Source organism: Thamnophis sirtalis, unplaced genomic scaffold (genome assembly GCF_051295495.1).
Source record: "Thamnophis sirtalis isolate CommonGarterSnake01/CBP01778 unplaced genomic scaffold, rThaSir2_p1.2 scaffold_6, whole genome shotgun sequence".
Classification (NCBI taxonomy): domain Eukaryota; kingdom Metazoa; phylum Chordata; class Lepidosauria; order Squamata; family Natricidae; genus Thamnophis; species Thamnophis sirtalis.
The window spans coordinates 127090151-127113314 of NW_028261386.1; the positions used below are offsets into that span (position 1 = coordinate 127090151).

General features: G+C 38.9%; 1 protein-coding gene across 1 annotated transcript in view; it reads left to right on the forward strand.

The window, feature by feature from the left end:
• LOC148045211 (uncharacterized) overlaps window positions 1–18227 on the forward strand; it is a 278032-nt gene extending 259805 nt beyond the window's left edge. Inside the window, exons 16-17 of the mRNA XM_087719049.1 lie at window positions 17063–17260; window positions 18193–18227. Of these exons, the coding sequence (XP_087575175.1) occupies window positions 17063–17260; window positions 18193–18227 (233 nt within the window). The remainder of the gene's footprint in view (window positions 1–17062; window positions 17261–18192) is intronic.
• Window positions 18228–23164: the final 4937 nt, after the last annotated feature.

A 23164-nucleotide genomic window follows, 5' to 3' on the forward strand; every position in this document is an offset into this window, starting at 1 on the left:
GGATCTCTGTGGGTAGATCATTCCACAGGGCCAGGGCAGCTACAGAGAAAGACCTCCCCCGAGTAGTCACCAACCGGCATTGCCCGGTTGACGGTACCCGGAGGAGGCCCAGCCTGTGAGATCTTATGGGTCATTGGGAGGTATGTGGCAGGAGGCGGTCCCGCAGAAATAAATAAATGAAATAAATCTTTCATTTTTGTCTTGTTAATGAGTTTAACATGAAAGTTAAAGTTAAAAAGTCACCATATTCCATAGAGAAGATAATAAATTAAAATAACTCTTCAAATTCTCCCATGATGGCCAACTGCAACATTCTCTTCCTGAAAAGCTAGAAGACCTACTATTGTTTTGACTTTCTTTTTGCCTCTGGGACAATCTTCATAGTTTGCTATTAAAAAACGAGCTTGTTATATATTTTCAGCAAGTTTTGATCATGCTTCTTTTGCCTCCCAAATAACTGATTGAAGTACTCTGAAATGCTCATTAGAAAAGCCTAAATTATACAAGTTGTGGTCCTACATATTGAAAAATATATATTCTGGCCCACTTGATGATTGAAATGTTCTGTCTTTTAGCTGGGTGTACTGGGAAGTAATTCCCTTACTCATCACAGTTACAAAATTTTCTTGCCATATTCTTGAACATGGAAAATGATGTTTAGATAAATGTAGTTAGGGATGGATGAGTTTTTCAGCCAATTTGCATGCTGTATAACTGCACTTTCACTTATGGAGCTGATATACTGACTGAAAACACTTATATTAATATTTATACTTTTCCAGTTTTGCAATGCAGATTTCCAGTTAAATCTGTACAATTGGAAAGGGGAGATGAAAAATGCACCTACTTGTGAACAGACTGGGAAAAGAAAAACTGCATAATGGAAAACAGTTTGGATAAACAATAAATTGATGAAACTTGACTCTGTCAATGCAACTTATTCAGAGCAATGCATATAAAATGCATAGATATTTTTGTGCTGCATATTAGGAAAAAAAAAACACTGCAACATGATAATAAATTTAAGGATATCCCAAAAAGTAATGAAATATACCTATCTGGTATAGATAGAAGAGCCGAGGTGGCGCAGTGGTTAGGGTGCAGTATTGCAGGCCACTTCAGCTGACTGCTATCTGCAGTTCGGCGGTTCAAATCTCACCGGCTCAAGGTTGACTCAGCCTTCCATCCTTCCGAGATGGGTGAAATGAGGACCCAGACTGTGGGGGCGATATGCTGACTCTGTAAACCGCTTAGAGAGGGCTGAAGGCCCTATGAAGCGGTATATAAGTATAACTGCTATTGCTATTGCTATAGAGACATGCTTCTTATAGAAATAAGGAGTGTAATTCGGAGGCAGGAAAGCTTAGAGGTGATGAAAGGGGGGGGGAAAGCCTCTGATTGTAATGTATGTAAGGACCTTATTTCTGTGATTTAGATTGATTTCTCCAAACAAGATGGACTTGAATCTCGAGGTACAAATGGAACAATTATAATTTGGCACCTGCCTGTCTTATTAAATTGCTGGCTCTTCAATTATCTTTTCAAAGGTGTGCACTGTGAAAGTGATCTAGATGAGTGTGCTTCTTTCCCCTGCAAGAATGGAGGCACCTGCCTTGACCAGCTCGGTAATTACTCCTGCCAGTGTGCGGCTCCATTTAAAGGTAATGAACACCAATGGAGAAGGGAAGGTAAACAAAATTAACTTTAGAAAGCATTTCTGCCTCCTGTCTGAACTGATTTCACTCTCCCAAGGAGAATTATTAGGGTGTGATTTTCTCAATGCAAGCTTCAAAAGTGACTAGCCAATTATCACTTAGGCTGCGACTAATGTGAATTTAACTTTGTTTATTCATCCGCTGAAAGATTTGCTTCCATTATTTTTTTTTTTTAATTTTATTTTATTTTATACACATAAGCACATCAACAGAACACATTAACACATTAACAAAAATAACCACATAACTTAAAAACAACATAGGAACAATCAGTTCCATCGTATATCGTACAGCAGTTCCGAATCGGTTTCTTTGCAGTTAGTGTTTTCCCTTCTATACATTTCTATCTTGCGTTCATAATCTCGTTATTCATTGTCCATTTTTATATACATTTCTTTATTTATCAGAGCCGAGGTGGCGCAGTGGTTAGGGTGCAGTACTGCAGGCCACTTCAGCTGACTGTTATCTGCAATTCAGCGGTTCTAATCTCACTGGCTCAAGGTTGACTCAGCCTTCCATCCTTCCGAGGTGGGTGAAATGAGGACCCGGATTATTGGGGGCAATATGCTGACTCTGTAAACCGCTTAGAGAGGGCTGAAAGTCCTATGAAGCGGTATATAAGTCTAACTGCTATTGCTATTGCTATTATTTATACATAGCTATTTATGATCAAGTATTATTTACCTATATTGTGCTTTATATTTTTACTGTCATTTATTCTCTTACATACAGTTATAGGTATACATTTACATAGTTATTCTTTTTCTTTGCCATTCTTATATTATTATTATTCCATTTAAAAGGATATAAGGTATAATTTGGAATGTATTGTTTACCAACCTTCACACCTGCTATGACACCACCTTATTTTCTCTTTCTTTTCTTTTCTCCCTCCTTTCCTTCTCTACTTCCTTCCTTCCTCCTCTCCTTCCCCTTTTTCCTTCCCCTACTCCTACCCTCTGTCTTCTCCTTCCTACCCTCTCTCCTTCTCTTTTTCTCTCTTCCTCCCTCCTCTCCTTCTCCTTCTCTCCCTCCCACCCACCTCTCCTTACCTCTTGCTTCCATTATTAGTTAACAAATATAGCAAACACAAAATAAGAGTTGAATGCCACGTGTGGATTCACAGGGGGAAATCATAATTATTTTATTCTGATCCAAGGAGGAGTGAATTTAGACTCAGCTATCTCAAGATTATGTTTTGTTAACATGTTTCAATGCATTTTTTAACCAATTCTTTTTTTAAAAAGTCTTTTAAAAACATTATGGCAACCAATCACTTACTTTAGCATCATGCCTTTAAAATTAAAAAAAGTTCTCAAACAAAACGAGCACAATTCAAAACATACTGATGATGTCTCCTCAAATGGTGACAAAACAATTGCAACCAAACTGTCAAGCTCAGAGCTGAAACCAACCCGAGCTACTAATACTCAAACACATTTCAGTTCTCAAACACTTAATTGCCACTATATTATTCTGCATTCAATTTAGTGTTTTGTATTCATTCACCATAAAAACTACGACCAGTACTTTAATAATAGGCAAAATATAGGAGGCTTTCCTTGGGAAGCACTGAGAATTTCACAGATATATGGGTATAAAACTGGGTATTCAATTCATTTTTCCATTGCTGTGATTCTTGTGCTGAATATCACTGAAAAATGTTAATTTTTTAAAAATTTGGAATTCCCTTTTCTTAATAGAATGTTGGCCCATATTTTCAAAGTAGTCTTTGGTTTTTCCTGTCCAAAGCAACTAGAAGCATATTTAATAGGAATATCTATATTTTTGAATGCATACTTCTTCTTAAGAAGTAAGAGAGTGTGAGGGTAGACTTCATCCTACCGCATTAAAAATACATATATATTTCTATTATAGTCCATTGTTTGTTCTCTTGTTCAAACCTAGTGTGATGTTTGCATACAAACAATTTGCACTTAAGAAGAAGTGAGGTCTGTTACTAGTGTTAGCACTCATGTTCCATTCATTTTTTATCTTCTTTCTATTCCTGTCTCCTCTTTGAAATCGGTTAATGCTCCATAGCCGTCAAGTATGCATAACCCTCATTCCAGTTGATACCACCTAACCAACATTGGCTAATCTTGAAGAAACTAAGATTAGATTTAGATTTATTTTATTTGTATGCCGCCCTTCTCCGGGAGGGACTCAGGGCGGCGAACAACTCAAAAGGGGAAAAGGGGAACATAGAACACAATACAAGTAGTTAAAATAGCCAAGAATCACACAACCACACAGGTCGAGAGGGGAGGGGAACTCATCAACCCCAGGCCTGCCGGCAAAGCCAGGTTTTGACGGCTTTTCGGAAGGCCTGGAGAGAGGTGAGGGTCCGAATCTCTGCGGGGAGAAAAGTGGGATCAAGTTAGCATTAGCATGGGAAATCCCTGCCAAATGCCAAGTTTATACTATATGTGGTATAGAAAAATTGAGAAGGGAAAAAAAAAAAAAACTCGAAGAAAGGAGGGTCTTCTCTTCTGCTACCTCCAAAATCATACTAGGTGTTTAGGAGAATTTTCCCCCCTCTGTAAATATTTTTGTACTGACACAAATTTTGAATTTATTCAGTTCTACTGAAATCATATTTTACAGACTTTAGAACCCATACAGAATCTTTTTTTTAAAACCAGAAATCCCTATGACTTCCTGTTCCAAAGTATCTTATAACTACAGTTTGTCTTTTTTGAGAGGGGGAAATGACCTTTAAAAGGATGGGTTGATAAAGCACTTTTTTTTATAATTTTGTGAGCAAAAAAGAAAAAAAAAGTGATTACCACATTTTTTCCTTTCCAATGATTACCTAATTGAGCTGTGCAGCTTTTTCAGGTATTTCCTTTGTGGGTAATTAGCCTTCCTTACACTTGAAGTAAGCCATTCACCTTGGATTATTCTCTCTCTTCCCACTTTCTCCTTCGAATCATTTTCTTCTGTCTTCAATAATAGCTTTAGGACTGCTCACATAAGTATATTTTCTAAGCCTTCCTCCATATCAGTTTCATTCCCAGAATTATTGAAACCTTCTGCTTTACGATAACATAAATTCTTTACCTTTTACATTACCTTACTCACTTTAATTTTTTTCCAAATTCAAAACTGATTAAGATTTTCCTCCAGGCTGAGGCTCATTTATTATTTGTTTATTTTATACTATCGTTTTACTTCTGTTTTGTTTACATTCTTTTCATTTCATACCTAGAAGTAACTAGGTGGCTTACAACAATAACAAGGAAGAAATCAAAAGAATGAGTGAAATAGGTGGCAAATAAATGTAACAAGTATAACAAAAATATACTTCTAGAACCCCAGAAATGCAGGTCCTCAAATACACAGCAGTAAGAATTCAAGCAGAAATTATTTTTGTTGACTGCAGTTTTTCTTAATTTATATACAGTTTTTAGGCAAGTTACATGGCTGCCCATCTCACTAATGTGACTGCGGGAACACTTCTGTTTTTCTTACTGATTTTTCAGTTAGCTATCTGGATGAGATGGTTAGATAGTGTCAGCTACACAGACTCCAGGAGACAATGGAGAACAGGGGCCATGTTGCGCTATGATTCATGGGGTGGAGAAGAGTTCGACACCACTTAGCACCTGAACAACAACAACCAGGACTGTCATTAAAAGAAAAAGTCAATAAATAACTAAAAAGCAAAGCGCATTCCTTAAACCAATGGTGGGTTTCAAATTTTTTTAGAACCTCTTCTGTAGGTGTGGCCTGCTTTGTGGGAGTGGCTTGCCAGCCATGTGACCAAGTGGGAGTGGCTTGGCAGTCATGTGACCGGGTGGGCGTGGTCAACTTCTAGAATGTGGTGAAACTCACTTAACAATGTTCTTGCTTAGCAACCAAAATGTTGGCTCAGAAACTCTGGCATTTGAAGCACGCAAGTCTTAAAGCTGTCAAGTTACAAGACCCTTGCACCCCTAACCCTTTAGAAAAAAAAAAACCCAGAGATGTTCAAACTTGACAGCTTTAAGAATTGTGGACTTCAACTCCCACAATTTCTCCTCCAGTCATGTTGGCTCAGAAACTCTGGCATTGAAGTGTGTAAGTCTTAAAGCAGTCAAGTTACAAGACCCTTGCACCCCTAACCCTTTAGAAAAAAATCCCCAGGGGTGTTCAAACTTGACAGCTTTAAGACTGTAAGGTTTAGATAGGACTCTTAGAGGCGGGTGGGGTGATTGGTGAGCCAGGCAATCAGAGAGCAGTGGGCGGAGCAAGCGTGGTGCAGACGGGTGGGGGAGAGGGAGCTGGAACCGGTTCTAAATGGCACGGTAGATTTGTGGAACCTCTTCTATAGAAGAGGTAAGAACGGGCAGGAACCCACCCCTGCCTTAAACACTTATAAAAGTGGCAAGAAGGAGTACAGGCAATTGAATAAATTCTGAATTAGTTGTCAGAGGGCCTGAGAAACGTTTTTGGAGAGCCATTTTGGAAAGCACCCGTGATCGAAGTATGGAAGAAGCTGAGTCCCCTTGAAGGGTCTGTGCTGATGCTTCAGAGGCTTTCCCAGCTGGTCTGCAAATGCGTGAATATATACAGGCAGTGCTTTCACTTGGACTGGACTCCTGGCAAAGCGAAGAAACTGGGGAAGCCCATGAAGAGGTGTTGCCAAACATTCTGGAGAGCCGAGATGGCGCAGTGGTTAGGGTGCAGCACTGCAGGCCACTTCAGCTGACTGTTATCTGCAGTTCAGCGGTTCTAATCTCACCGGCTCAAAGGTTGACTCAGCCTTCCATCCTTCCGAGGTGGGTAAAATGAGGACCCAGACTGTGGGGGCAATTTGCTGAATCTGTAAACCGCTTAGAGAGGGCTGAAAGCCCTATGAAGCGGTATATAAGTCTAACTGCTATTGCTATTGCTACTTCTGCCTCAATAGTTCCAGGACAGGCCCTTTACTTATGCCCTTACCTTTTCAAACATGCTCTTGAATGCTTTCCACAGTCACGATTCTCAAGCTATATGTTTTCTAATGTGTCTTCTTGAAGGGTTGCATCTAATATTTCTGAAATATGGGATTCTGCTGAAATATAAAAGCTGTGATTTCCAGTTGAATCTCTGGCTGAGCCGTACAATTTACATAAAGTCTCCTATTGCATAAAAAATACTTAAATGCCGCTGAAATGTGGCTTGGTTAAACATAGATACCAAAATCTGCTCATAAGCATTTGGATTTTTTCCCCCATGATCATTATTTTGGTTATTACAACCTGCACAGAGTAAAGTGGGGTGGAAAAATACAAAGAAAGAGAAGTGAAATATCTATGGGAACTAATATGGATTCCAGACACCATAAGAAGAATCTAAAATTTAGGAAGTTCTCCTGCTTCTTCTGTATTAGGTTCTTAAAATTTCTTGGATTTTGTTCATACAAGTAATATGTGAATCATCTTTTTTAAAAAATTAATATTTTTAGATGGTTGTATTCTGTTTGGTCCAGTGGTGGGTTTCAAAAATTTTTGGAACCTAGTCTGTGAGTGTGGCCTCCTTTGTGGGAGTGGCTTGCCAGCCATGTGACAGGGTGGGAGTGGCTTGCTGGCCATGTGACCAGGTGGGAGTGGCTTGCTGGCCATGTGACCGAGTGGGAGTGGCTCAGTGGTGGGTTTCAAAAAAATTTGGAACCTCTTCTGTAGGTGTGGCCTGCTTTCCAGGTCCACTGGTGGAACCTTTTCTAACTGGTTCGGTAGATTTGACGAACCGGTTCTACCGAATAAGTACGAACTAGTAGGAACCCACCTCTGGTTTGGTCTTTATTGACTGGGAGTTTGGCCTCAGTTATGACTGAAATACACCCTGATATACTTTTAGCCAAAGAAAACGATATCACTATAAAAAGAGAGGATGGAAGAAAGAGAGAGCGAGAAAAGAAAGGAAGGGAGAAGAAAGAAAAATAATTCAAGGATAATTGGGAACATAACAATTCTAGATTAATGTTCATATTTTTTTTGCATGGACAAAGATGCAGGCATATGTTGAGTTTATATCCTCAATGCACTCCTGCTATACATGTTGGAAAAGTAAGTCTGAGTTTTGTTGTGATTGCTGCGCACTATGTGAATGAAGTCTTCTTTATTCCCATATTGTAAATCATCTTTTAAAATCAACAGTGCTTTCCAGATACATAGACAGAAATGTACGTAACTGTAGACTTAATTACCTTTACAAAAACAATACAATGTAGTACCTATGTAATACTCTTTTCAGATCATTATTTGATCATTAAAATACTGTGGACATGATTCTTTATAAAGAAATAAGGTTAAGATTTGTTTTTTCTGGCAAATAAATGAATGCATTTCTGTTCTTTTCAGAACTTTATTCAGGTATGGCATACAATTTTTATTTTTTCAGCATGCTGTCAAAGTGTGTTTCTTATTTGCATTAAGCATGTTTGCATGGCTTGCCTGAGGTTCTTTACTTATGATTCTCTGCAATGTATTTTGAAGTTGCTAACTGCTGTTTTCCCTGCCACTATTACTTGGGGGGGGAGAACATGGGTGGCAGGGAAGCAGTGGTGGGTTTCAAAAATTGTTCGAACCTACTCTGTGGGTGTGGCCTCCTTTATGGGGGTGGCTTGCCACCCATGTGACCAGATGGGAGTGGCTTGCCACCTATGTGACCGGATATGAAGATGCCGATAACACTTGTCAGAACCATCTTAAATTACCTCACACACAGCACTGGCATGCATAAGAATAGGATGTAAACTTGTTTTTTCAAAGGCATCTTTGGTTTGCGTTAAAACAACTTCAACACACGCAATGTTCTGATTGCACCACAAATGCAGTAGTCATCCTTACCTTTGAGAAAGGCATTGATTTTTATAAATGTGAGCATGATAGTGTAGAATAATCATATCCAAGGACCAGTGGTGGGTTTCAAAAAAATTTGGAACCTCTTCTGTAGGTGTGGCCTGCTTTCCGGGTCCACTGGTGGAACCTCTTCTAACCGGTTCGGTAGATTTGACGAACCGGTTCTACCGAATAGGTGCGAACTGGTAGGAACCCACCTCTGCAGGGAAGACTGGGATGTTTGATAAATCTGTGGAAACCAACAAACAGAATGTTTAATGAAAACATCCGTTCCAAAGCATCTTATACCGACTAGATTAATTGTTAAAACTTAAGTCATGAAAAGCAAGGTATAGTCCAGATTTTCTCCTTCTTTCACTGAATTAAGTATTTTGTTAAGGTAATTCTATTATGAGCTTCTGCTATAGATGAGTAATCAGTCCTGGAAACTGACACCATTGCTTTAATGAGCCAAAAATATATGTTGTAGCCATTCTCCCAAATGGAAGCGTTCCAAAACACTTTTTCTTAACTAAATTGGAAGCAAAATACCGCCACATTAAATACACTTAACGTAGTCATGTAGTTATTAATCTTAAACACACGATGTAGGAGCAACTATGAAAGGGTTCTAGGGGAACAGCCAAAGCTTGTGAGGTGATATTTATAAATTCCTTGATGATATTGTTTTGGAATTCAAAGCAATTCATGTTAGAGAGAGCTTAAAACTTCATCAGCCTTATTGCAAACTATTTTACTTCGTGGACAAAGCAATCCTTAGGATTAAGGGAAGAATTTTACAGCCAAAGCACTAGCACTGTGCCAGTGTGAACGAAAAATATAAAGGAGGATTGCTCGGCCAACTCTAATATTTGCATAATTTCATTTCAGGGAACAAGGGAACTCTATAACCTAGTGGGACAAAAACTTGAACAGTACATTGATATTGCTGAGAATATCACTTCTTCCCTATCTTTGGGAGTGCCTCATATGTGCCATCACTGCTATCACTTAGATTCTAGCTAATGTACAGTGCAACATATGTCAACCTTAACCAACATAATGAAAGAAAATTACCAAGGTACTTAATTTGATAGACAAAAATAAATGAAACCAATGAAAATTTATCTTAGGTATTTGACGGGTTTCCTGTTGTTTTCTGGAATGTGATGTTACCAATTCATTACTTAAAAGCCATTCTAAGCTTTGAGGTTGACCATAAATTGCTGTGTAGATTTCTTTTATGGGGTAAATTAAAATAATTTCAGTCGTTTACCAAAAGAAGCTGAAAAATCTCTCACGGGGAAAAGTAAAATACTTATTATACAAACCAAACCTTATTTGATCATTTTAACTCTCAGCTGCATATTGCATTAGCTGAGATCTTGCAAGATTTTTTTAATGGTGGCACTGTAAATCCTACACAATCATTTTCATTTAATTTATTCAGGAAGACCTTGAGCTGATGCAGAGTAACCTTGAACAGCCTTTTAGCTTGGATATTAGAAATGCAGTGACAGGAACATAGAGAAAGTGCCTAACATGGTGATACAAATATTGTTTACCAAATATGATGAAGTGAAGCAAGAAAAAAAAGCTGTTATTGAAATTGATGCTGTTTTTTAAATCATACAGTAATGATTCATATATCCTGCCACTTTAAGCCCTAAATATGGCTACTGGAGGAAGGATCTACTGGATGTGATTTTAAATGCTACTTTCTCTTAAGAAAGCCAAGAAAATTTTTATGACATCAACACATGTACATATGATTAACATACCATGCAGGTATGGAAGAGTGCTGTCAACTTTGAATTGAAGCTGGCAAAATCCACTTTTCTATTCCTCAGTTGCCACACAGAGGGGGAAGGGGGAAGGAGGATGAAATGCGGTGCTAGACAAAACACAGAACTTTCTCATGGAAACCAAGGTCATCTCTACAGGTGGCAGATAGAGGAAGGAGTGCCTGAAGAGCCCGGCAATTAATCTAATTGGCCTGTGACTTTGGGGAGGGAGTTGTTCCCTATTTTAATTATACTGAAACAATGGGAAACATTTAGCGTTGGATTTTCATTTGATCATGCTGATATGATGTACCCAATAAAGAAGTTCTTAGAGGAAGACCATAGCCTCAGAATTCTGATTTGATTGGGTTCCTTAGTTGGGATCATGACAGATGCATTTTGATTTGTGAAATTTATCCAACCATCAGCTCAACTATTTTGATGTTCTATGCTTTTTGTAAGCCAAATTGAGAACATTCATTGTTCTCCATGCACTTAAGCTGATATTTTATTAATTCCTTGTGAAGTGAAATTACACATTTTAGGCATACAGTCTGCTGACACTCTTTATGTTTTAATGTAAGCATGCACCCACATGTTTGAAAAAGTGCAGAATAGAAAAGTAGAACCTTGATTAACTAAATCTAAGAATATTTCAAACGCTACAGCATGTAGTTTAGTTTTGCTCATTTTTATTCATGTTAACATCGTTCCCTTGCTAAAGACATTGTAAACAGTGGCAGTAGAAATTATGGAACTAGGCACAGTTGGAGTAGAGGAGATAGGAGTTGACATTATCTCATTTCAGGTGCAGTGATTTCCTTTCCTGAAGAAATTTCCATGCAAGTGTGTTCTGACCCCCCTTGTCCCACACCAACACACACTCTGGACAGGGTTCCGGCTCCGAGCAGGATGCAGAGAGGCTGGTTGGCCACCAGGAGGTGCCTGAGCCTTGGACCAGTGAGGAGGAGACAAGGGAGAGTGAGCTGGATGCCAGTAGTGAGTTGTTCCTGGATGCACGGCACCGAAGAGGTAATAGGCGTCAGGAACAGTTGTGCAGTTACAGTAGGTAATTGCACTCAGCTTGTGGTCATTAGGCTCCTCTCCAGACTATAAAAAGACTACTTGTGCACACACCTCTCTTGCAGAAGTCAACGCAGGAATGACTGTTGGAGAACATTGTTATGAGCTTGGCAGGCTGGATTGCTGCCAAGCCTTATCTGTGTTTATTGTTGCCCAAGCTTGTCTGTGCTGGGTTGCTGCCAAGGACCTGTTTGTCTGTTAATTAAATGCCGTAACTTATCTTTGGCTGGGAGTGTGCTTTGGTGTGGAACGAGAGGGGTCAGAACAGTTTACTAACTTTTAATTGGAGTTTATAGGTAGTTGTAATCAGTAATGTCATCAAAGTAAACCATCAAAACCTCTGGAATGAGTTGCCCCCGGAGCTTCGTATAATTCCCGACCTCCGGTCCTTCTGACACGCCCTAAAAAGTTGGCTTTTCCAGCAAGCCAGCCTGGCCTGAACAAAACAAATTATTGATTACTGTTAATTTTAATTCTTTTTTTAAAAAAAAAACAATGTCATTGTCAATTTTAATTGGGTTTGGGATATCCTATTTAATTTCTTTTTAACTTTTGTATTATGTGCTTCTTTTAATGTTGTACGCCGCCCTGAGTCCTTGGGAGAAGGGCGGCATATAAATCGAATAAACCTAAACTTGGTACACATATCATCAGTTCATATATCTTATTGCATATGACATGTTGCTTAATCCGGTCAGAAAAGGCTGCTTGCCAACCCTTAACTAATGATTAACATAACCCTCCACTCAATTGTATTGACTTCTGGTAACTCTAGGATTTGACTATATTGAAAACCTAAGCTATTTTGAAATAAACCCTATTTCAAATGCCTTTGAAACAAATAAAACTCTAATGTGGCTTTGAAAGTCACTTTGGCAAAGTGGTTAAAACTTCAGGCTAGAAACTGGGAGACTGAGTTCTAGTTCTAGATTGTGAGTTCCAGTCCTGCCTTAGGCACAAAGTCAGCTCGGGATCTTGGGCCTAGGAAGGAGAAAATGGCAAACCACTTCTGGAAAATCTTGCCAGGAAAACTGCAGGGAACTGTCTAGGCAGTCTCTGAGAACTGTAAACAATTGAATGGAGAAAAAACGTTATTTTTTTTTGTTGAGGTGTGCGAGACCCTGAAATGCAGGAAAAAGTACCGTTGAATTTATAGCCAGCTTTTATGTCTTTTCTGAAAGTTAAATAATACATCTATATTAATTAGAAACACACAAATAGCAATAGCAATAGCAGTTAGACTTATATACCGCTTCATAGGGCTTTCAGCCCTCTCTAAGCGGTTTACAGAGTCAGCATATCGCCCCCAACAACAATCCGGGTCCTCATTTTACCCACCTCGGAAGGATGGAAGGCTGAGTCAACCTTGAGCCGGTGAGATTAGAACCGCTGAACTGCAGATAACAGTCAGCTGAAGTGGCCTGCAGTACTGCACCCTAACCACTGCGCCACCTCGGCTCTTAAATCCCATCCTCCCACTAAGGGATGATAAAATAAACATGGCCAGCAAACCTTTTCTTAAAGGTTTGAGCTTTTCTGTAGGCAAATCAATGCTAGTGCATTCTGTGCAAAAAGGTTTAATTAGAAGCCTGTGAACGAGGAGATACCTCGTAGATGGTCATAATGACTTCATACATGTGCAAAGCACATTCAGCAAGAGGAATCTTGCTCCGTTACAGAGAAGGGAAAATAGCTTTCTATTAGTCAAGACGGTATTCATCACCTGTCATAACATCTTTTGCTGCATTGGAATTTGATTTTTTTAAAGTTAATATGCCAAATCAAAGCACACCTTTATTGGAGTCAAAAGATCAGCAGAAGGAGGATGGGGTGCAAACAATTTTTAAAAAGCATCAAATATATATATATATATATATATATATATATATATATATATATATATATATATGTATGTATGTATGTATGTATGTATGTATGTATGTATGTATGTATGTATGTATGTATGTATGTATGTATGTATGTATGTATATGTATATGTATATGTATATGTATATATGTATATATGTATATATGTATATATGTATATATGTATGTATGTATGTATGTATATATATATGTATATATGTATGTATATATATATATAAATAAAAATGTGTTTTGAAAATTAAAGGCCCATAGTTTTGAAGACGGGGATGTCAGATTCCAAAGCGGAATTCGAAGATTTTACCAACTGCTATACACCATTGGAGGAATCCTCCAGTACTTGGCGCAGAGGTGGGTTCCTACCAGATCGCACCTATTCTGTAGAACTGGTTCGTCAAATCTATTGAACCGGTTAGAAGAGGTTCCACCAGTGGACCCGGAAAGCAGGCCACACCTACAGAAGAGGTTCCAAAATTTTTGGACTTGGGGCAATACATTTTTGTGCTTCTTAGGGATTCCAAAAGCTGTAGCCTCCATGGGGAAAAAAAATGAGTGCTATTGACAAAACGCAGTAAAATCAGTTGTTGGATCTTGGCTGCCACAAGCTGGGTTGCAATTCTGGTAATGCTAATAAAGAACAACAGAAAAATCGAAGCAATATAATATAATCCCTATTGAGCAGCCTTTGAAATGGTCAATGGTCCCCTTATAGATTCCCACAAAGGACAGTAACCTTTTAAAAAATTTATTATCGTATAAATGCCAGTGTCTGGATGTCAGCTGAAAGATTTTATTTATATATGGCAATCTCTGAATTAACGCTGCCTAGAAAATGAGCAGTTAGAAGGAAACTGTAGTTATTTTACTAACACGATTGCTTGCTGTCACAAATCATTTGAGGTGGCTGTGATTCCAATCTATCAGAGAGGCTGCCTCTCTTTTCCTAGTGGTTTTGAAGGCTGTATTTCAGCTGAAGTCTGCTTATGACTGAGTTGAATCTGGTGACATAGAAATGCACATATGTAAACACAACAACAGTTAGAGTGGATGGAGGGAGGAGTAGAAGGAAAGATAGGAAGGAAAGGAGAAAGGAGAGGAATAGGAGAAAGGGAAAGGCAGAGGAAGAATGGGAGGGAATGTAAGAGTAGGAAAGAGGGGAAGAATGGGAAGAAGAAAGGAGGGAAGTAAGGAGGGAAGAAAGGAGGGAAGGATGGAGGGAAGGAAGGAGGGAATGTAGGAGAGAAGGAAGGGGGAAGGAAGGAGGAAAGGAGGAAAGGAAGGGGGAAAGGAAGGAGAGGAGAAAAGAAAGGATGGAAGGAGGGAGGGAAGGAAGGGGAGTAGGAGAGAAGAAAGGAGGGAAGGAAAGAGGGAGGGAAGAAGAAGTAGGACCGTTGTAAGATAAGATGGATCTATGGGATGTTAAGAAAGCAATCTTCAAGTATATTGTCAACAGTAGGGAAAAATTGTTATAAATACATATTATTAATAACAGTTATGAGATCATATAATTGTGAATGTATATATGAAATTGATAAAATAAAATAAATTATTAAAAATAAAAAAATTAATAAAAAAAGAAATGCACCCTCAAACAGTATCTATTTATCATTGGAAATATCAGTAAAACTGTGTTACAAAGTCAACATGTGATCATTACCTCACAGTCCTGTATTATATTGGAGTATGGGGGGAAAAAAATTAGATTTATGCCTGTTCATGTGGGGAATTATGGAGTGTGGATTCTCTACTTCAAGAGAAGAGGAAACAGGATAAAAAGATTGTGTACTCCATAAATCATCCAGTTTCTCTTGAAGTCAAGTAGTAGTGTCTGGACTACATCAGCAGGTGAATATCATAAATAGAAATCTATGAAAACTATGCTCATATTATCAGTGATAGTTGTACTACCTAAATATGCCTCTGCCATCCCTACACATTGGACAGTCAGTTAGCCTTTCAGAATATTTTCAAAACAGGGCATGTTTCCTAAAATTATAAAGAGACTAAAGATTAGTAAATAATCAGTCAAAATCATAAAATGAGAAACAGCGTGTGGGGGGGGAGGAGGAATCATGTGCAAGCTTTGATTAAATGAAAAAAAAAAGTGTCAAATATAGGCAACTTTAATAGCAAGTTAATACATTGCAGTGAATTCCAAAGAGATAGTTGTATAGATTGATGGTACTTATGCTTCTCATTTAAATGATACGATTTATATCTGGGTTGTTTGGAAGAAATAAAGTGAGGCTCCTATCTGTAAAGAAAAATAGAAATATTCTATTTCTTGCATATGGACATTGCTTTAAAAAGGAAACTAACTGCTATAGTCTGACATGTTATGCCTGTCTTTTTATGTTTTCTTCAATTTTGCATCACTTTTGTAATTAAAAGACAACTTAAAGGTGTCATGTTGTATAGTATTTTGATTTCCTAAAGGTGTTTAGAAGTCAGTGCAATCTGCCTGCCACTTTAAATGGGCTAAGCTATTGGTTCCTTGTCTCATTAACAGATAATAATTTTTTTACACAAATATCCATGTTCATTACACTGAACAACTGTACATTTTATAGAGACTTTTCATAAAACATTGAAAAAATATACGTATTTATAAAAATCTTAAGGCTGTTCTTTAGAATATGGATCTTAAACAGTACAATAGTATCATATCCGGGGGGGAGGGGGGAAATCCAGTTGTATCAAAGAGTTGTTCTCTCAGGTATGGATAGAGGATTACAATCCATCAGGTATTTCACGCTACAAATCCTGAAAACTCTGTTCTTGGACTACAAAAGCATCTAACAAATGGCATGTACCTTCATAAAACTATGGGGACAAGGATCCATGGGGGAAACACACAATTGTACTGAAACGTGTTAAGTTTGTAGTATAGGTAAAGGTAAAGGTAAAGGTTCCCCTTGCACATATGTGCTAGTCGTTCCTGACTCTAGAGGGCGGTGCTCATCTCCATTTCAAAGCCGAAAAGCCAGCGCTGTCCGAAGACGTCTCCGTAGTCATGTGGCCAGCATGACTAAACACTGAAGGCACACGGAACATTGTTTTCTTCCCACCAAAGGTGGTCCCTATTTTTCTACCTGCATTTTTACGTGCTTTCAAACTGCTAGGTTGGCAGAAGTTGGGACAAGTAATGGGAGCTCGCTCCATTACGTGGCGCTAGGGATTCGAACTGCTGAACTGCCGACCTTCTGGTCGACAAGCTCAGCGTTTTAGCCACTGAGCCACAGCATCCCTTTTAGATACAGCCTTAAAAAAATCAGAATAAGAAGAAAATCTTTCTGACCTGAATATAATGACATAGAATAAATATCCAGAATTTGGATTGGTAATATTTTTTCCCTATTAAAATTGTTTTGCTAAATACAGTAGTCACAGCATTCATGAGGAAATGTGTCATCTTTCTGTGTGGACTTGTTTTATTTATCCACAAGAAATGTTTTGACTTTTTTCCCCCTCCCATAGCATGAACTAGTTCGATATGATGGCTAAAGAAGTCACAGAAAACAATACATATAATTTAAAAAAAATACTGTTTGATTGGGGACTGTAGATTTTCATTATGAAATCACACAGTTCTTTGGAAAAGGAATCATGATCATGTTTTAATTCTGGGGTTGAAAAAGCAGAGAAATGCCAGCTTACACCCATACATGTACAACAACCCCCGTCCCTACAAACAAGTTTTACAGAATTAGAACACATTTTTGTCGTGGTGCTTTAGCTAAACAGTTACATAACTTAATGTGGTGGCTTTTTTTGTTCCTTTTATTTCCAGGTTCCAACTGTGAATTCAAACCCTGTGAAGGTGGTAATCCCTGTGAAAATGGAGCTGCGTGTCTACAAGAGCCAGACTTAACTGCCTTTCCTCTTGGATTTCAGTGCCAGTGCATAAAAGGCTTTGAAGGACCACGCTGTGAGATCAACATCAATGAATGCAGTTCCAACCCTTGCGTGCACGGTTATTGCTATGATGGTGAGTCTGTCTACTAGTAATGTGTTTCTTGCCAGAAAAACGCTAGCAGATTTAAGTCATTTTTTTAGAGATGTCAGAGTTCAAACAACCAAAGTTGCATACTCTTGGTCTAAATCAGCAGCTTACTGGAAGCAAGGTGGCGCAGTGGTTAGGGTGCAGTACTGCAGGCCACTTCAGCTGACTGTGATCTGCAGCTCAGCGGTTCAAATCTCACCGGCTCAAGATCGACTCAGCCTTCCATCCTTCCGAGGTGGGTGAAATGAGGACCCAGACTGTGGGGGCGATATGCTGACTCTGTAAACCGCTTAGAGAGGACTGAAAGCCCTATGGAGCGGTATATAAGTCTAATAAATAAATAAATAAATAAAAAGCGGTTTGCCACAGTAGCGCAGTGCTTAGAGTGCAGTACTGCAGACTACTTCTGCAGTAAACACCCAGGTTTCTTGAAATGTGGTTGTAGCTAAGGGTTGATAGTTAGGCAGTTGGTTTGAGCTCTGTGCTTGGTAATTTGGTTGCAAACGTTTTATCACCATTCAAGGAGACATCGTCAGTGTGTTTTGAGTTGTGCTCATCTGTCAGAAAACAGGTCATTAGATGCAAATTAGTCTGAATGTTGTTTATTCAGAAATTTCTGAGTCGTGGTCTGTTTTTGGACTGTTTGATTGGCTGGCTGTTGTTGCTGGGCTATAATTAAGTACCATAGAGTTGTTTATCTGGGTGCTTGAGTCATGGTCTGGTTTCGGCTTCTTTGATAGTTTGAGTGGCTGACTGTTGTTACTGAGACGTGGTCTGATTTGTGAGCTGATGGGTTAGAATGTTGTTGCTGCGTAGTGTTCATTTTAAATTCTACCTTCGGGACCGCGGTTCATTCTCAGCGATTGGTAGACTGGGCTGATGTCAAGCTAACAGCCTAACCCAGGCTTCTGTTAAAGGACCTGAGACTGAGGAAGATACAGACTACCCATAGGGTGAGAAGGGAAGTTTATGTACATATACTGGTGTTATTGTCACCATTAAGGAAGAAAATGGTTGAAAAATGGTTGGAGTGTTCTGACGTAGGATTCCTTAAAAAGCATGAAGCTAAGTCTTGGTCCCGGCAAAACCTCTTTTATTTACACGACTGTGAATTCCTTTCAGTCACAGTCAGCAAGGCTTGGCAAACAGTCTTTCAGAGGAATATTTATCAACATGAACCTTATCTCACTCAGAGGGCTTCCAGATAATTAGTTTCCAAATGCAGGGCAAGGCAACACTTGGCACAGAGTCTCTTATAGTCACAAATAGAACTTTCCACTATTAAAACGACCAAAGGAGCAAACTCTTTCCTGCAAAAGCCCCCTCCCCATTCACTCCTCTTTTCAATGTTTCAATGTTTATTACACTTGTATGCCGCCCTATTCCCGAGGGACTCGGGGCGGCTAACAAACAAGGTGGGGAGGGGGGAAATACAAAAACAAACAAAGACAAAAACAAATACAAAAATACAGCTTAAAAACAACGCAACAGTCACAACAATTCAAGTGGGGCTGGGAACTCATCAGCCCCAGGCCTGCCGGAACAGCCAGGTCTTGATAGCTTTGGATGGTGAGGGTCCGAATCTCCATGGGGAGATCGTTCCAGAGGGCTTGAGCAGCCACAGAGAAGACCCTCCCCCAAGGGGTCGATAGTCGACATTGGCTAGCGGATGGTATTCGGAGGAGGCCTAATCTGTGGGATCTAATTGGTCGTAGGGAGGTAATTGGCAGGAGGCGGTCTCTCAAGTACCCTTTTGTTTCCTATGGGAGGTGGAAGATATTTTCCTGAAGATATTTTCCTGAAGTAACGCCAGGAGACCAATGTAGTGATAACCGTTTATTAACGTAGCTGACAACGAACAAAGCAATGAACTTAACTGACAGCCTTTTATATGCGGGCTGTCAAACTGTTAACCAATAGGAAGCCTGCCCGGCTTCCGCGAGCCTGCACCCGCGCCGGAGTCAACGGATTACTGTTTCCCATTGATTGGCAAGTCTTTCTCGGGACCTCAGGATGTAGCAGGAGGGGCCAATCAACTCCAAGGTGTGCCTTTACTCCCAAGTCGACCCTGGTTTCTTAGTTGTTCTTGTCTTCTGGCAGTTCTGTGCATGCACACACTGGGAACAGGCTCCAGCTGTTCCTCTGCCTCACTGCTGTCTAGCTCCCTCTCTGCCTCCGGTGCAGAGCCCTTGTCTGAGCTTTCCTCAGCCCACATGACTGGTGCATTTTCTTCCCCAATCTCCTCACTGTCAGACTCTGCTGCCAGCTCCACTGGCCATCAGCAGGCCACAACATGGAGCCTTGGAGAAATTCAGGAAAAAATGTTTACTCATTTTTTTCTGCTCCGTAGGTTTGCTGGAGAATTTCAAAAAACTATTTCAAATTTCCAACCTTCATTTAAATTCTCATTTAGTTTTCCTGGCATTGTCCTCAAGCTTGATGTTGGTGTGTACTTTAAAATTCTCCATTGTTGATTTTTAAAAGGTTCCCATCTGGTTTATGTTTTTCCTTTCCAAATATATACATTCAGTCCAGAACATTGGCTTCAAAAATTACAGACAACTAACTCATGCACTCTGTTTCCAATTTTCCTTCTTTCCTACCTCTTATTATTAGTCCAAGTGTAGAATCTTGGAATATCCGCATAGAACGGTGTTTTTGCAAATGGACTGTGTTTGCTCAGATGAATGAATTCTGCTAAAGTGATTCCTGTCACATCATTATTCGGTTGCACATCAGTATTATCTCAAAAGAATACTTAATGCTGTTGTGGAAGGTGCACTTGAAGGAGAACAATGGCTGGATCCCTCTCATAATGTATCGTGCAACAGCTTCAGCTATCTGTCAAGCACTGTATGATTTCATCTTCTCTGTTCAATGAAAAAATTGCCTGCCATATTTGATCATGGATTTGATGGATGAGCATATTTCTACATTGAGATGACAACTGAGCACTTTCAACTGTTGGCTCTGTAGGTAGCAACCACTGAGAAATTAGTTCAACGCTGTCGCCCTACTTGATGTCCTTTAAATCCTCTCATTTATGAAGATTGTCTCCTATAGATAGGATATGAATCATTGTGAAATGTTGTATGCTCATTAAATGGCTTTGGGTACCATTTACTGCATGTACAATTTCCCCAATATGCGAAATTTCTACTGCAATATGGACCATATATAATATCCTTCAATAACCATGTGTGCAGCTCTGGATCTTCATTTGGGTCTGATATTTCAGCTTATATGATATGCTACCATATGCTACCTGGTCTTCGCTTGGATCCTTAATCAAGCCACAGCAGATATTGAAAATGAGACAGTCCTCATTTTCGGTATTTCGCACTTAGCACATAAGCAATACATTTACCAAAGAGTTCATGTATTCCAGGGAGATACTCAATGAATAACTTTCTCTCCAAGTTGAACACTCTTGTGATTAAATTTAGTGGATCATTTGGCTGCTGTCATATATCCGGCCAGTTTGGATTGCATGTCATTGTAATGATAAATGAAGCACTGACATACTTCCATATATACAGTATATCATGACATCTTGACATCATTTTATCACATATCTTGGTCCACTAATAAAGGTAGAAGAGAGGACGATGCACCTTTTGATATTTCTTAAATCATCATCATCATCATCATCATCATCATCATCATTCAATACATTGGTCAGGCCTCTATATGTTGTTGATATCAAGGTTACTTGATTCATTTGGATGCAACTCAGCCTCTCATTTTCAATTTTGGCAGCCATGTCAACTACATATTGTTGGAATAATAGACATTCTCCTCTTAGAAGGTTATTAAATTGATTCCCATGGTTCATTATGCAATATTTATAGTAATGTATTGCCATTAGTTTCTTGTTGTTTATTATTTGATGATGCCAGCCTCATCTCCAAAAGGAAAGGAAAGTACATATTAAATATGTATTAAAAGTTGTCACAGGAGTGATGGGATTCTAAAATTCTTGCAAACAACCTCCTCATTTTTTTCAACAAAATGTGTTATGATGTTGGTTCAATCTTGGTGTTGTTTGATATAATGACAATATCTTTATTGCCAATTTATGCATTGTCTTCTCTCATGTTCAAATGCTATCTCAAGATCAGTGACAATAGACGTTTCTGACATGTCTAAAATTTATTTTGCATGTCAAAGAGACAAAATGTACAATTTTCATTGTCATAGAAGTTTCTCCAATTATTGAATAATCACATATTGAATTCCATCTTCGTGGAATATACCAGTTCTCAATTCTATGCTGTCTTGAGGATCCATGAAGTTAAATTTGAATAAATTTGGCTTGATGGTTGGAGCATTAAATGTCCGATGTAATGATGGATTTACCCTTAAATGATTACAGAAGAATTCCATCTGTTTCTCACTGGAAATGATTTCTTTGGCACAAAAGGATGTCATTTGGAAAGGGCAGTTCCATCGTCTGTTGTTCTTCCTGAACTCTTTTTCAATAGGTTCGTCACAGCTATATAAATTGATGAGCTCAATAGGTAGAGGTTGCAAATAGTCCGTCAGGCTTAAACCAAAGATGACACAGTGAAATCCAATCCAGTCCATTTTATTTTTTATTTCCTTAAACCTAAGAGATAGAATCTCATCAGACTAAAGCTACAACCTTCTAACTTAATGTATATGCCCGTAAAGATTCTAAACTAAGGCTACTCTGAGCTTTTTCCTTCTTCCACCATTCAGTTAAGATTTTGAAATCTGTAATTTTTGGACCTCTCTCTGGAATGTGTTGCCTCCTCCCTGGGAAACTGCAGTGTGAATGTTGAGATGCCCCCCCACCCCACCCTCCCACTTCTTCCCCAGCTGTACATTTCCTCACACTGCCTATCCTGATCTTTCCATTCATTTGCAGAAATTTGTGGTTTCTCCAAAGAATAGGAAAGCAGAGCAGTGAGGGCAGTCTTTGGCCATGGCACCAACATCAGCAGAAATATTGCACTGTAAAGTTGTGCAACTTGTTGTGCTCTTGGTTGAGGCTTTGTTGTTGAAGGAACTCTTAGTCCCATATTTATTTTGAGTATAGTCAATCCATCTTCTCCACTCCAGTTTACATCTCTCATCTGAATGGTCCTTGAGATATGCCGATATTTTAGCCATCTCAGCTAGGTTTGTTACTTTTAATGTCCATTCTTGAATAGTAGGCAAATCTTCCTTCTTCCAGTATTGCGCCACCAACAGTCTTGCTGCGGTTATTAAATGCAAAACCAGGTTAATCTCTACAACTGTACAATCAGTAATTATACCTAACAAGAATAACTGAGGGGTAAACTTTATCCCTTTTTAAAGAACATTTTGCATAATCCACCATATTTTTATCCAAAATGCTTTAACCTTTTTACAAGTCCACCATATATGATAGTATGTAGCATCAGCACAATCACATCTCCAGCACTTAGGTTGTAAATTCAGATGCATAGTTTTTTAGGATCTAAATGCCATCTATAAAACATCTTACATTTTCTCTCAAATTTTGGGCTTGTGTAAACTTTTCATTTCTTACTCAAATCTTTTCCCATGTATCCAGCATTATTGGTTCTTCAAAATTTTGTGCCCACTTTATCATACAGTCTTTACAACAACAGTCTGTTGTTGGAGGAACTCTTATGGTGCTTGCCAGATATTCTTGAATTGATCTTACCTTTCCATTTTTTCTCCTCATTGTGTATCGTTCCTTGTCATTCTAGAGACATGCAGCCTTTTCATTCTCCATTTCTTCATTCTCTCTGCCTCCTTGCTATATCCTGACAATCTTTGGTGTCGTCTCTTGACCATATGGCATAATTATGTTGACATTGTTTTAGTTTAATAATTTATTTAATTTAATCTCTTTTTTTAACCACAATATTGTCC